The 15029-nt window shown below is 36.5% G+C and overlaps 2 protein-coding genes across 2 annotated transcripts; both read left to right on the top strand.

Moving 5' to 3' along the window:
* Positions 1-1956: 1956 nt before the first annotated feature.
* LOC102885014 (olfactory receptor 52E8-like) lies at positions 1957-2858 on the top strand (the record flags this gene model as incomplete). Its single annotated transcript, XM_025049471.1, is given in 2 exon segments — positions 1957-2221; positions 2224-2858. Coding segments are annotated over 2 exon segments (900 nt in total), but the record flags the coding sequence as incomplete, so codon positions are not given.
* Positions 2859-10303: 7445 nt separating this feature from the next.
* On the top strand, positions 10304-11245 carry LOC102884755 (olfactory receptor 52E4). The gene has a single exon (XM_006915722.2). The coding sequence runs from the start codon at positions 10310-10312 to the stop codon at positions 11243-11245; it is 936 nt and encodes a 311-aa protein (XP_006915784.2). The 5' UTR covers positions 10304-10309.
* Positions 11246-15029: the final 3784 nt, after the last annotated feature.

The following is a 15029-nucleotide window of genomic DNA, read 5'->3' as shown; positions in this document are numbered from 1 at the left end:
TTTTCTCATGTTAAAAAATGGTTAAATGGTAAATTTTATGTTATGTATATCTTACTACAATGGGAAAAAAAGTTGCTAGTTACGTAAATCCTCAACAGAGCCCAAAGGGTTAATCCAAGCAATTCACAGACTAAAAGAGAGAAGAATGAGAGAGAAAGGAGGAGAGAATAAGATAAAATGTGACCTGTCATAATATTATGTGAAATAAGAACTGAAAATTGACCAAGTAGCAGGCAGCAAAGTTCACTGAGATTCTCCTAGAGCTTCTCTTCAGCTGGTGGGATGACCAATGGGAATTTCTATTCATTTAATTTCATGCCTTAGACTATCTGTCACCTGGAGACTTCATTACAAATTCTCCCCAAACACAAACACGGGAAGACGTTTTGTTAATGCCTCTTAGAGTGCATTGAGGCTCTGTTCTAAACACCTTATATATATATGTAAAATTTCGATAACTGAATTCACAGTTGCCATATTACTCCCTAAGACTGAACACAAGGAACTTGGTAAGTGCTTGTGATCACAGAGTCTGTGCAATGTGTGTTTAAGATTGTAATTTGGATTCAGGGAAATTGAGTTAAGACCTAGAGTATCGGGGTAGGGAGTAAAATGGCACAGATCAGTGGTCTGGGGGGAGACAGCAGGAGGACTGAGATGGGAAGAAGTTGGAGACAATGTATCTGCTGGGCACTTAGAATATTTCACATATATAACCTCATTTATCCCACCCATAACAATATGAGGTAGTGCTATGCTTATTTCTAGATGAAAGTGAAACACAGAACATAATGTAACTGACCTAAGGTCACAGGACCAGTAAGAACAGAATCAGGATTCCCTTCTATACCACAATGCAAGTAATATAAAATACCATATGCTATTGTTTCTTTTTCCCCACACATATTGCTTGATAGTAAGTGAGACACCAGTGAAAGAAAAAGCCATAGTAGGTAAATAAGGATAAGATAATGAGCTTGAACCCTCTTATACTTAGATTGATTACACACATATACCGATAAAAAAAATTATACAATATGGAGATCAGTCGCTGGTCTCTCTCCATGCTTAATATTTCAAAGGGATTAATTTGAATTCAAAATTGATTATTGGGAGATCTGAATTTATGATTGATGCCACGGCCCAAGATCAGGCATAAGATGAAACCATAGCTACAGCAATAGTAAAAAATATATTTGTAGCTAAATGAATATAGGTGTCTATTCATTACGTGCATTACTCATTATGTGCATTACCCAAAGAGAGATCTTGGTCTCTGCTCTTGATTTCTAGGTAGTTTGTATAGTCTAGATCCCTTATTTTTCCCCATCCCTTATTTTTTTCTCCTTCCTTTCACTACTTCCACTAACGAGTGTGTAAAGACTGGTCCAGATTAATGTCAGAAAGTCTAGTTTCAAACTAATTTCACATTTTGATTTTACTGCTTATTAGCTTTGTAAGCAATGGAAAGTTAATTAACTTACCAAAACCTTTCCCTTCCATAAACCAGATACCAGCAGAACTTGTGCCATAGAATTGTGGGGAGAAGTAAAAGATAATATATGCAAATGAAGATAAGAATGATGTCTGAAAAATAATGGGTACCCAATTAATGATAGCTATTATTATTGTAGTGCTTATTATTAATATTAATTACCTTATCTCCTAATATTTGTTTCTTGAGGAAGAGCAAAATTAGTGTATTTACTTGGAACCCATAATTTTAAGAGAGACAGAGCGTTGGTTTCTATAGTGCAGCTGAGGAGTGATATTGGGATTATTTATGGAGAGTGAAAAGGGAAAAGAATCAAAGGCCTTTAGAAGAAATTATTTCCAGTATCAATGCTTTGTTTGGGAATGTTTTTATTTAAATTTTATAGATCTCAGTTAATGGTGGATGAATTCTTCAATGGGGACCAGCAACAACTTTTAAAAATCATGCTACCATGACTCTGCAGAAGAATATCTTCTCCCAATGTCACTGAGTCTCACCCTTCTTCATTCCTGTTGCTGGGAATTCCAGGGTTGGAAGTTGCACAAGTGTGGCTTGGCTTTCCCTTCTGTGCAGTGTATCTGATAGCTCTAGTTGGAAATGTCATCATTCTGTTTGTGATCTGGGTCGATCATAGCCTTCACCAACCCATGTTCTACTTTCTGGCCATGCTGTCAGTGACTGACCTGAGTCTCTCTACTACTACCATCCCCAAGATGTTGGGTATCTTCAGGAGTTGTGCTTTGAGTGCTGTGTTGCTCAAGTCTTTTTTATCCACTTTTTTACAGTCATGGAGAGTATTATACTTCTTGCCATGGGTTTTGATCGCTATGTGGCAATTTGCAAACCCCTCAGATACAGTATGATCCTCACCAACAGAATTATTGGTGTGATTGCTGTGGTGGTAGTTCTAAGAAGCTTATGCATGATTGTTCCTATAGTTTCTCTCCTCCTGAGGCTGCCTTACTGTGGACGTAGAATCATCCCTCATACCTATTGTGAGCACATGGGAGTGGCACGTCTGGCTTGTGCCAGTATTAGTGCCAATGTCTACTATGGTCTTGGGATTATTTCTATCTTGTTTCCGGATGTGCTTGTTTTCAGTATCTCCTATGCTAGGATCTTATACACTGTCTTCCACCTCCCTTCCCAAGATGCCCGTTTGAAGGCTCTAAATACCTGTAGCTCCCATATCTGTGTCATCTTTGCCTTCTTTGGTCCAGCTCTCTTCTCCTTCCTCACGCATCGCTTTGGTCATGGCATCCCCCAGTATATCCACATCCTCTTAGCTAATCTCTACGTAGTCATCCCCTCTGCCCTCAACCCAGTCGTTTATGGGATCAGGACCAAGCAGATCCAAGAGTGAGTACAGAGTCTTTTTATTATAAAAAGATTAAATGAGAGGTAATTCATTCTAGTTATGAAGGAATAAAGTCTGAGTATGCTGAAATGTTATCAAATTAATAAGGAAATTTCTTTCAGAAAAATTAATTGTGAATTATTTATGTATAATGTACAATATATTTATATATAATATATTTTATATATTTATATATACATATTTTATGTATGTTATATATATATCTGTGTGTATACATATATATATATATTTAGAGAGGGACAGAGACAGAGACAGAGACAGAGACAGAGAGACAGAAAGACAGAAAGACAAAGAGAGACAGAGAGAGTAAATATAGTGGCTGTAATTGCTGGAGATATGTGTTTTTGTGTGTATTTGAATGGGTACCTGAAATAATATTCTCTGCTCACCTCTGGCACAAAATATTCCACATAAGAATAAATTTCAAGGAGGAAAACTTTGAATCACTGTTATAACTATAGAGTTCTAGACCTCTTTTAGATGGTAACAAGATTTCTTTCATAGAGATATTCAAGTAGGGATCACATGGCCAATGACTAGAATTAAGTGAATGGAAAAAGTTTATGTGAATAATAAAGTACTAAAAAGTTTATGTGAATAATAAAGTACTAAAAATAAATAGTTTAATGTTTACTGAAGTATATGCAAGCAAAAGATGGGAATTAGGCTAGATTTCTGGTGCTTTTTTTTTCTTTCTATAATTTTAAGTTTCTGATTCTATGAAGTTCTTGATAAGCCAACCCTCATTTCAGATACTCTCATTCTTGAGCTAGTAAATTTAATACTCTCTTATCTATGCTGACTCTTTTTTTCTTGAAATTTAAAAATGCTTATGGAACAGATGAAAATTATATGTGAAATTAAATGATGATTAAAAACTTGTGAACATGTTAGTTCTCACTATTTCTTCAGTTCACATCCCTCCACAGAAACAATTATTTGGCAGCCATCTATGGACAAACATACATTTGTAGGAGCTTTGGGATCCTGGTGGGAGGTAAAACCCAGGGTCAGCCCATAACCAAGAAGGGCTGCTTTGAGAAGGCAAGCCCAACACACCAATGATAGGCTTCCTGATCGTAGTCCTGGCTGCATACTGACTGCTGCCCCGTTCCCTGTGAACTCGGCTCCAGTTCCACTTGTACATGGCCCTGCCACTATCCTCTTCTGCCAAGGGACTCAGGAGGTGCCATGTCCGTCTGTGCCACCAGAAAAGGTACACCAGCCTCGGACCTGACTGTCATCCCTAAAGCAGTCCTGTGACCTGATTCCAGTCCCACTCTACCACAGACCTGCAGCAGTTTTGCCCAAAGGGAGATCAGTCCAGTGCCAATGAGAGCACATTCAGGGACCCAGTGGAAGCCACATCCATCTGTAACCCTGGTAACAGGCCTGCCAGTGGTGAACCTGACTGCGGACCAGGTGATAGCCATAAGGCCAGGTACCAGCTCTATGCGACCATGATCTAGAGGTAGTTTCTTCAGTCCAGAGACGCAGCAAAAGAAGAACATGACCTGCTAAACCAGTCTAAAAATCGGAAGGGGTATCCTATTCCTTCAAATGCATATATCAACTCAAAGAAACATGGATCATAAAGAAGCAGACAAACATGACACCAAAAAAGGTAACTAATAAGGCTCTAATAACTGATCCTAAAGAAACAGTGATCCATGAACTGTTTGATAAAGAATTTAAAATAACCATCTTAAAGGAGCTCAGCGCACTACAAGAGAAAAGAGACAATTAAATGCAATCAGTAAAACAATACATGAACAAAATGAGAAGTCTAATAAAGGAATTGTTATTATGAAAATGGACCAAACAGAATTCCTGGAGCTTAAAAATATAATAACTGAACTGAAAAAATTCAATAGTGATAAAAAAGTGGTCTATACATACAATGAATATTATTCAGCATTAAAAAAGAAGGTATCCTACCATTGCAACAACATGAATAAACCTGAGGACATTATGCTAAGTGCAATAAGCCAGCCGCATAAAGACAAGTATTGCATGATCTCGTACAGAGAACAAACTGATGGTTGCCAGGTGGGTGAGGTGCCGGAGAGGGTGGAAAAGGTGAAGGAATGAAGAAGTACACATTGACAGTTACAAAACAGTCATAAGGATGTAAAGTACAACATAAGGAATATACTCATTAATATTATAATAACTGTATGGTGCCAGGTGGGTACTAGACTTATCAGAGGAATCACTTTGTAAGTTATATAAATGTCTAACCACTATACTTTACACCTGAAACTAATATAATAAAGAATATTAACTGTAATTGAAAATTTTTAATTAAAAAAATATATTACATGATCTGTTTTACATGGAATCTTTAAAAAAAATCAAACTCATAGCAAAATATGGCAGTTAGCAGAAGCTGCAACATGGGGGTAATGGGGAGATAAAAGAATATCAAGTAGAACGGTAATTGCTAGGGATGGGGAATGAGGTCATGGGGAGTTTAGTGGGTACAGAGTTTCAGTTTTTGCAAAATAAAAAGTTCGGGAGAACAATGGTGATATGGTTGTACAATATGAATGTATATAATACTACTGACCTGTACACTTGAAAATGATTAAGATAGTAAGTTGCATGTTATATGTATGCTACCACAATAAATAATTGGAAAAAAATGGGAAAGGTAGAAACACTAAACCAAAGGGAAAATGTGCATGTTATAATAGCAGTGCACACTGATATGAATGTACAGGAGGCACAGAGATCATATCTAGATGTTTCATACAGAAGACCATCATGGAGGGCATGGAAATTGAGAGAGAGCTGAAAGAAAGTGGAAATGAGTTCTGGATATCTCACAAATAGGACTTTGGATCACCAAAGACGGTGCAATGTTTTGAAGAGTCATGAAGTGGAACGGAATTAAAATGTAAAAGGTTGATTTGGTATTAAAAGAAAGACTGGCCACAGTAGCATTTGTACTTAACCATGTAAAGCCTATAGTATACAATGGAGAAATGGAGGTCATAGGAAGGAACTTTAAGAAAAGATTAGATAGGGTCAGACTTGATTTGGGAAAAGTTGGTACAATGAGGAAAATGTATACCATGAGGGAATGACCAGAGACTATCCCTAGTAAGCTTCTCATTAATCAAAAAGAGAAATAATAAAAATGAGAAAATATCAGATCTAAGTAGAATCTCTTTTCGGCGATAGACAACATTACCTTTTCTCTCATAACAACTCAAACTTGTCTGAACTTAGACAATGAAAAAATAAAAACTGGAAAAGGGGAAGGAGATTAAGAAGTACAAATGTCCAGTTATAAAATAGGTCACCGGGATGTATGTACAGCATAGGGATTATAGTCAATAATATCGTAATAACTATGTATAGTGACAGATGATGACTATACTTATTGTGGTGAACATTTTATATGGTAAATGTCAAATCACTATGTTGTACACCTGAACCTGATATAATATTGTTTGTCAACTATAATTAAAAATTAACTTTAAAAAACTGGTTGTCTAATGTATTTGATTATCCCTCAGGTTTTTTCTATCTATACTCAGGAAAATTATGACCTATGGCATATCCTAGTACTCTCAGGTCTACTTCATAATCCAGGCAGAGAGACTCTAAGAAAGTCTAGACCTTGAGCTCTATCTGCATTCTGTGTTTTCATAAGAATGTGGAGTTTCCTTCACCTTCTGCCAGAAAAGCTAAAACACAGGAAAGCCCTTCTTCAAAGACTTCATGTGTTTACCATTAGCTATAAATTGAGAAGGAGAACCTTGCTGAATTGGAAGAAAGTTGATACTATTATTTACAGGTATGAATACTGTCAGAAAACAGTTGCTGCCACAGAGTCTAATATGTCTATTTCAGAGGGTCTTCCTCATCTTTTGAAATTATAGTTGTAACAATGCCAAGTTCATCAGGATTCACACCTTTACATTAAACAAAGCATACGAGTTGCTAAGGACAGTTTCCTAAGGAGTCACACTGTTAATGGTATAAGTTTACCATAAACTTATACCATTAAACTTAATGGTATAAGTTTATGGCTTTAAAGGGACAGAGTCAATTCCATCCCCTGTACAGATTCCTTTCCCTTGGGGATATTTCTCTTCCTAACCATTCATGAGACATCCCCAATGCTGAGCTGTGAGTTTATATCTGGTATGGTAATATCTCTCTGCATATGCATTAGGGAGGAACAAAGAGATGGACTTAATGAGCCCATGTTTAAGCCCAGAGGACTCTGAAGGCTAAGCTTAGGGATTCTGGGACATGCCTAGACTTAGGGATGCCCTCACTTCACTATAAATATTTTCTCCATGTGACAAGACAAACTTGGGACCTAGAGGCTTGAAGGGGCTCCAGTCACCATTTTTAAGCACCTAGGCCTATGCTGATAAATTTTTCCAAGTGAGGAATAGGAGAGAAAACATTAGAAAGATAAGGATGCAAGGCAGAGGAGATGAGATGCTACGAAGTAGAGGAGAGGTAAATGAGGATAGAAGGAGACAGTAGAATCTCCTTTGCTTAGGAGTGATCCAAAGCATCATTCTCCATTCTCTTCACAAAAGGATACAACGGAGCACATGGAATTGAAACAGACATAAACAGGTAAGCACAGTGATATTCCATCAAGTAATATGCAGAATTTCTCTATTCTCTCTCTCTCTCTCTCTCTCTCTCTCTCTCTCTCTCTCTCTCTCTCTCTCGCTCTCGCTCTCTCTCTCACACACACACACACACACACACACACACACTCACACACACACACACCACAGCTCACTTAGTATATACTCTTCACAGCTAGAAAGCCACAAATACAGTCTTATAGTAGCTTGACCACATTTGCTATGACTAAAGAATGAAGATTGCTCTGACTAGCAAATTGTTGCCAGGGAACCAGACCCAGGAACTAACTTTGCTGTGTTTCATCTAGAGTACAAGGAGGCTATTGAAGACCACTCTCATATATTTGAGTTTGAAGGTGAATGTATGACTATCAATATCCAAATAAAATGATGTACAAATTATACATTTGGTCTGCACTATTATCTTTTTTTTCTCCCACATAATTCTAGTAAATTTAGAGATTGTCAACTCTCTCTTGGTCCCCTATGTAACTACTACTTTATGGAAACATATTCAAGCCTTTTTTATTGAAAGCCAAATACATCTGCCAGATCAGCCATATCCAGAGCTCTCCTCTAATCATCTGCTTTATGGCCCAGTCAAGAGGGTGCCTGAAAGGCACCCACTGCTATCAATGCAAAAAACATGGTTTACTTTCAAACTGAGCTGCACTGGTTTATGTATGCCTCCACAGAATTCTAGAAATAAGTGTAAATGTGAGGTCCTGTGTTACTCATTCACCTTGGAATATTCTGTGTCATCCCTCCCTCCACTTCTCCTTCATCTCACATATAATCACCATGAGTTATTTATAAATAAGGGCTTTTTACTATCAAGTAAGTAATTTGTGCTAAAGGTGAAATTTTTAGTTATTTTGGGTTAAAAGAAAAATAAGGTTAGGAGAAGGATTAATAATGTAAATAACTACCATTTATTGAGTATACACTATGAGCTAGTCCTTTGCATGCATTGGTCTTATTTGTCCTTAAAATATGTTATATTAGATAGGATTTATTAACCCAATTTACAGAACAGACTGACTTAGAAAATAAAAGATTGTCCAAGGATCTCCAGCTAGTAGATGGCATATCAAGATTTCTGAACATATTTGAATGGTTTCAAAATCCATATAAATTATCTATAATAATCTACTATTAGAGTTAGTAGGAAAAAGAGATAGCAGGTAAAGGAAAATCACATCTTCAATGAATTGAGTGTTGGTGGGCACTAAAGGGGAAAGGTCTCTAAGTATCATCAATTCAATTTTTTAAATGAACTCTGGGACTGGGCTGTTTGTCAACATGCACATCTAGAAAAGGATGAACTTATTACCTTGCCCTCTAGGAATGAACCTTGAACTTATGAGACTCTTCCAAGTAAAGTCCATAGACATCTCCAATTTCTCAGCCTAGCATCCTCCCCTCAACACCGGCAAAAACTATCTTGCTCCTACACATGGACAACTTTCTCTCCAGAAGTTTTGGGAGCAAGATATGCTTTTTTCTTCTCTTATAGAACAGAGGTTTATTAACTCCCTTGCCTGGGTATTTCTACTGTGCAATAACTACCTGGCAGTTATATGCAACTACGTACATAATAAAACATTCTCTCTCAGTCCCTCTCTCCCTCTCTCTCTCTCACACACACACATACACACCACATGCACACACACACACACACACAAATTTACACACACACTCACATATACAAAAAGATGAACACACACTTAAACTAATCCTGAGTCTATTCAACAAGTAAATTCTGTGGTAGTGGGAACCATATCCTCATATTGACCTGTGAGGGTTATTAAAATGGGCATCTGGTTCTTTGCCTCAGTAGCAAAGTTCCTGTTAGTAGAGAAGAGGTCAATACATAAATGACGTTATGTTCTGTTAAATGCTGCACTGTTGTACAATATCCTAGGGACACAAAAAATATTAAAAGATGCTAATTTTTTTTATTACTTTCAGGGATTAGGGAAGATTCATTTACAAGTTTAGATTCAGCTTTACTTAAATTTGCTAGGTGTTGGATCTATTCATATCCTAAGGTAGGCACATTTTCAGAACATAGGTGTGATTTCGTATGTTAGTTATTGGTATTATAGGTTATAAGAAAGAGGAACATAATTCAGCTGAAAAGCCAAGGTCAATTTACTGGAAGAATATCAGGGAATCGCTGAACAAAGAAGAGTCTGGAGGTATGGGATGAGAAACCAAGCCATTCCATAAAATTAGTAGGCATCAAAAATAGCAGTGGTCTCATAACAGAAAGAGAATGAGAAAAATTCTAAGAGAGACCATCTACTTAACTTCCCTTATGTCATATGACTGTATCAGATTCATAAGACAAATCCCTACATTTATGCTATATCAAAACATAGACAATGATATGTCAGCTGTTCTCATTTGAATTTAGGATTCTTTAACACTTGACTGCACTTGGAGAACCACTGGGTATAGTAATTTCCCCAAAGCAAGGGGCTACATGGAAAGGAATGAAAGGGAATACCATAAAATGTAAGTATATACCACGTTTTGAAATATCAGTTCTTTCAAAGATCTACAAAAAATAAATTCATGGACAATGTTGCCTATGATGAATCTCAGAACAATATTGTATATTGAGAGAGTTGCTCAATTACCCTCTGGAAAGAGGACAAACTCTAATGTTTGTAAATTAACTGCTTCTGCCATTACCTCCACAGTACAGATTAGAAGTCTTTCCGTCTTTCCAGGACATTGATAAGAAAAGATCTTAAAGAAAGTGAGACCCTCCTCCTTAACAGGAACTCGATGATACTTGCTAAGAGAATGCCTTCTATCAATGACACCCAGTTCCATCCCCCCTTCTTTCTCCTACTAGGAATACCAGGAATGGAAACTATACATGTCTGGATTGCTTTCCCATTCTGTATTGTGTACCTGATTGCCCTTGTGGGGAACATCACCATTCTCTTTGTGATTAAAACTGAACAGAGTCTCCACCAGCCCATGTTCTACTTCCTGGCCATGTTGTCTATGATTGATCTGGGTCTGTCCACATCCACCATCCCCAAAATGCTGGGCATCTTCTGGTTCAACCTGCACGAAATCAGCTTTAGCAGCTGCCTTGCTCAGATGTTCTTTATCCACATGTTTACAGGCATGGACACTGTTTTACTGGTGGTCATGGCTTATGACCGCTTTGTTGCCATCTGCAACCCTCTCCAGTACACTGTGATCCTCACCAACAAAACTATCGGCATTCTAGCCTCTGTTATTGTTGGAAGAAATTTGATCCTTGTGACTCCATTTGTGTTTCTCATTCTGAGGCTGCCCTTCTGTGGACATCACATCATCCCTCACACATACTGTGAGCACATGGGTCTTGCCAGGTTGGCCTGTGCACCCATCAAGGTCAACATTATCTATGGGCTCATGGTGATTTCTAATATCATTGTAGATGTCATCCTGATCACCTCTTCCTATGTGCTTATCCTTCAGGCTGTATTCCGCCTTCCTTCTCAGGAAGCTCGACTAAAAGCTCTCAGTACCTGTGGTTCTCATGTCTGTGTCATGCTATGCTTTTACACACCAGCATTTTTTTCTTTTATGACACACCGCTTTGGTCGGAATATTCCCCACTATATCCACATTCTTTTGGCTAATCTATATGTGGTAGTTCCACCTGCCCTTAATCCGTTCATCTATGGAGTCAGGACCAAGCAAATCCGAGAGAGGGTTTTAAAGATATTTGTACAGAAATAATAGATCTTTGTAAAGATAGAGATAATGTATTCACATACTACCCAAATTTAATCTGAGCTCTCTTTAAAATTTTTTATTGTATTAGATACTAGTGGCCAGATTTTTCATTTTTATTGGAAGTGGTTTAGGGTGACAGCTAAAGCAAAGCTACCTTTGCTACTCATTCTGCCCACCCACCCACATGTAACTGGACAAAGGGGAAAGACTAATGGAAAGAAATATATCCTAGTGACAGCAGTGTTTTGGGAGCAGAATGGTTCATGGAAAAGGGTGTGAACTCTCCCCATTTCTCCATGTCTTCTTTTCAGGTAAGTTTAGATCCTGAAGGAATGCTGATCTAATAATTTCATATTGTAGATGAAGTAAATAAAGTTTAAGCCATGGATTAGTGGCAGTGTAGAACATCTTCTGTTCCATAGATTTGTAATCTTTACATTAACCCTCAAATTTTGTTTTTCTTCTCTAGAATCATTGACTTATTTTTATTTTAATGTTCCTTCAGTCTTGTTTTACTGTCATTCTTGCTCGCTTTTTTTTCTAACTTCTCTTTCTCCTGAGTCAGTGCTAAATAATGCCAGGTGAAGTAGCAGCATTACTTGTATAAATGGGAATGTCCTTCCCACTCTGTTTCACCTATACTGCAAGCTGATGACACTGTGCAGAAGGAAGCAATGAAGTCAGAATTGAAAGAGATCACCTTCTAGAAACGCAATGATTAGGACCTGAATACTTCAGTCAAAATATGTGTTTTTCATTATTAATATTTAAAATTTTTTAAGTTTTTAATTGTTTATTGGGATGACATTGGTCAATAAACTTGTATAGATTTCAAGTGTGTCATTCAATACTACATCATCTGTATATTGCACTGTGTGTTCACCACCCAAAGTCAAATCTCTTTCCTTCACCATGTATTTGACCCTCTTTACCCTTATCTACCTCTCCCCGTTTCCCTCGGGTAACCACTAAACTGTTGTCTGTGTCTATGAGTTTTTGTTTGTGTTGTTCCTTTATTGCTTTCAGTTTTACATCCCACATCGCATGGTTCATGACTTTTTCTGTCTGATTTATTGCACTTAGCATGATAATCTCAAGGCCCATCCATGATGTAGCAAACAGCAGTATTTGATCTTTTCTTATGGCTGAGTAACATTGTATATATGTACCATATCTTTATCTAATAACTTATCAAAGGACACTTTAGTTGTTTCCATGTCTTGACCACTATGAATAAAGCTACAGTAAAAACCAGAGTGCATATACCCTTACACATGTTTTCAAAATTTTAGGGTAGATACTCAGAAGGTGAATTCCTGGCTCATATGGTGATTCTATTCTTGATTTTTTGAGGAACGTCATACTATTTTCCATAGTGGCTGTACCAATTTAAATCCCTACCCGCCGTGTCTAAGGAAGTATATCTTTTCCTCCACAACCTCTTTAACACTTGTTTTTACTATCTTGTTGATAATAGCCATTCTTACAAGTGTGAGGTGGTATCTTATTGTGATTTTAATTTATATTTCCCTAATAGCTAGTGATGTTGAGCATCTTTTTATATGTCTGTTGACCATTTATAAGTCTTCTTGGGTGAAGTATGTGTTCAGGTCCTCTGCCCATTTTTTAATTGGATTATTTGCTTTTTGTTGGTGAGGTGTATGAGTTCTTTCTATATTTTGGATATTAGCCCCTTAATGGAGGTATTATTTGCAAATATCTTCTCCCATTTAGTTGGTTGTTTGTTTTATTGATGGTTTCTTTTGCTGCACAGAAGATTTTTAGTTTAACATGAACAGGAAATAATTATTATACACATTTTCCTGAATAATTTGGTTAAGCCTGGCATTTGTGGTCATCACCAATGAAGTATGGAAAGATCCTTTGAGAGGGTCATTGGGAGCCGTTATTCATGGGCAGCACAATGGTGACTGGATGACACAGCACACTAATGATGCAATCAGCATTAAATAAATAGAATTTGGAAATGCTGGAGGCAAGATGATCTATATGGTCTTGAAAAGCCACGACTTTCTAAGTAATAATAGTGCTAATAATACCTTCTATTGTAGCAGAAATAAAATGTCCAGAAATGGCCTGTTTTGACAATAAAAATAAAAAAAAAACATGAATAGAGAGTTCATGAAACTTAACAGAAATAAGAAAGTGCCTGGACCCCGGAAAGAATCTTTATGTGTAGTAATTAGACAACAATCAAATATATAATTAATTCATTTCTACCCATTATTCTAAATCATAGATAAATTATTATATATTGTATAGTTCCCTGAATTTTGTAACACAGTTTTTAGTCAAATTATCAGTGACTCCACAAAAATGCTTGCCCCAAGCATTATATGCAGCAGTAGGGCAGTTCCTGCATACATTTTTACATTCAGCCTCTGAATGCCCAATTTCTAACTTCCCATTTCACTCTTGTGGTTGTGTCAAATTAATACTGCCCTAAAGCACAGCCCCATTTTTCTATAAATATCTGTATTCTGTTTGAGTATTAATTTGTGTATGAAGCTGTGTGTATGTGTATGTACGTGTGCATGTTTATGTTTGTGTTAAATATGGCATGAATTTACTAGTATCTGATAATATTAAATGCATTTACAAGCAGGCTTAATAGAAAATATATGTGATATGATAAAAAAATACATATATGCAAAAGGAAAAATAATTGAGGAAATGATGACAAGAGAAAAATATGATGATTCTAGCATTAATTATATTCTATTAGATTAAATATTCCGAGATAAGACCATTTTCCACAAACCTCTCTTACTCTCCCAGATATTCTTTCTCTTTTGGAAACTTTTATGTGTTGCAGGATAATTTACAGAGTATAGAAATCAGGCTTCCTCATTTGATATTAGATGTTAATCTGTAACTTTCATTATCTACCAGCACCTTGGGAGCAGAGATACTAAGTCTAACAAAGAAGTAAACATTTATGAAATTGAATCCGGATACAATATCTTCTTGAATCTGTACCAATGGGTTTATCAATCCATAACTCATGATATTTAGTCAGAGTTTTGATATTATCCTGGTCAAAAAAAAAAACTTGTAAAAATTTCAGATGTTTGCAGACCCTTCCATTTTCCAGGTGCCAACTTTAGAGAAAAAGCCCAACAGTTTTCAAAGTGGCTTAATGATTTTATACTGCTACCAACAAAGTACGAGAGTTCTAATTGTTCCATATTTTCACCAACATTTGGTTTTTGGGGTCTTTTTAATTTTAGCTACTCTGGTCAGTGAGAATAGGTAACTGATCATTGTAGTTTTAATTTTCATTTCCCTGTTAACTAATAATGTTGATTGTGCTTTCAGTACTTATTAACTATGTTAAATTCTACTTTCGTGAAATGTGTGTTAGTCTTTTCAAGTAACTACAAAATTAGCTACTTCGAGACATATTTGAGTGTAGTTCAAAAGCCTTTGAGAAATTTGAGTTCAAAGACAAAACCACCTATGGCAAAAGTAAACCATAAGACCAGTAAAATCGTATATTTATAATGTGTATATATACATATTATGTGCATATATATGAACACACATATGTATACATGTTAAGTGCCATATGTTATGTATGGCATATAATTAAATAAAATTAGGTTTAAATGCAGAAATCTGAAAAAAAAGGTAAAGCTGCTTATTGAATATATTAATCAAAGTTTTGGAAAAAATAGTGGCAAACTCAAGTGGGTCCCTTAAACTATGACAAAGTATAGGCACAGTATAGGGAAACCACAAGGGACCATAACAGGGATAACAAATG

This window comes from Pteropus alecto, unplaced genomic scaffold, assembly GCF_000325575.1.
Source record: "Pteropus alecto unplaced genomic scaffold, ASM32557v1 scaffold395, whole genome shotgun sequence".
Lineage (NCBI taxonomy): Eukaryota > Metazoa > Chordata > Mammalia > Chiroptera > Pteropodidae > Pteropus > Pteropus alecto.
This window is presented reverse-complemented; position numbering and strand designations above follow the sequence as displayed.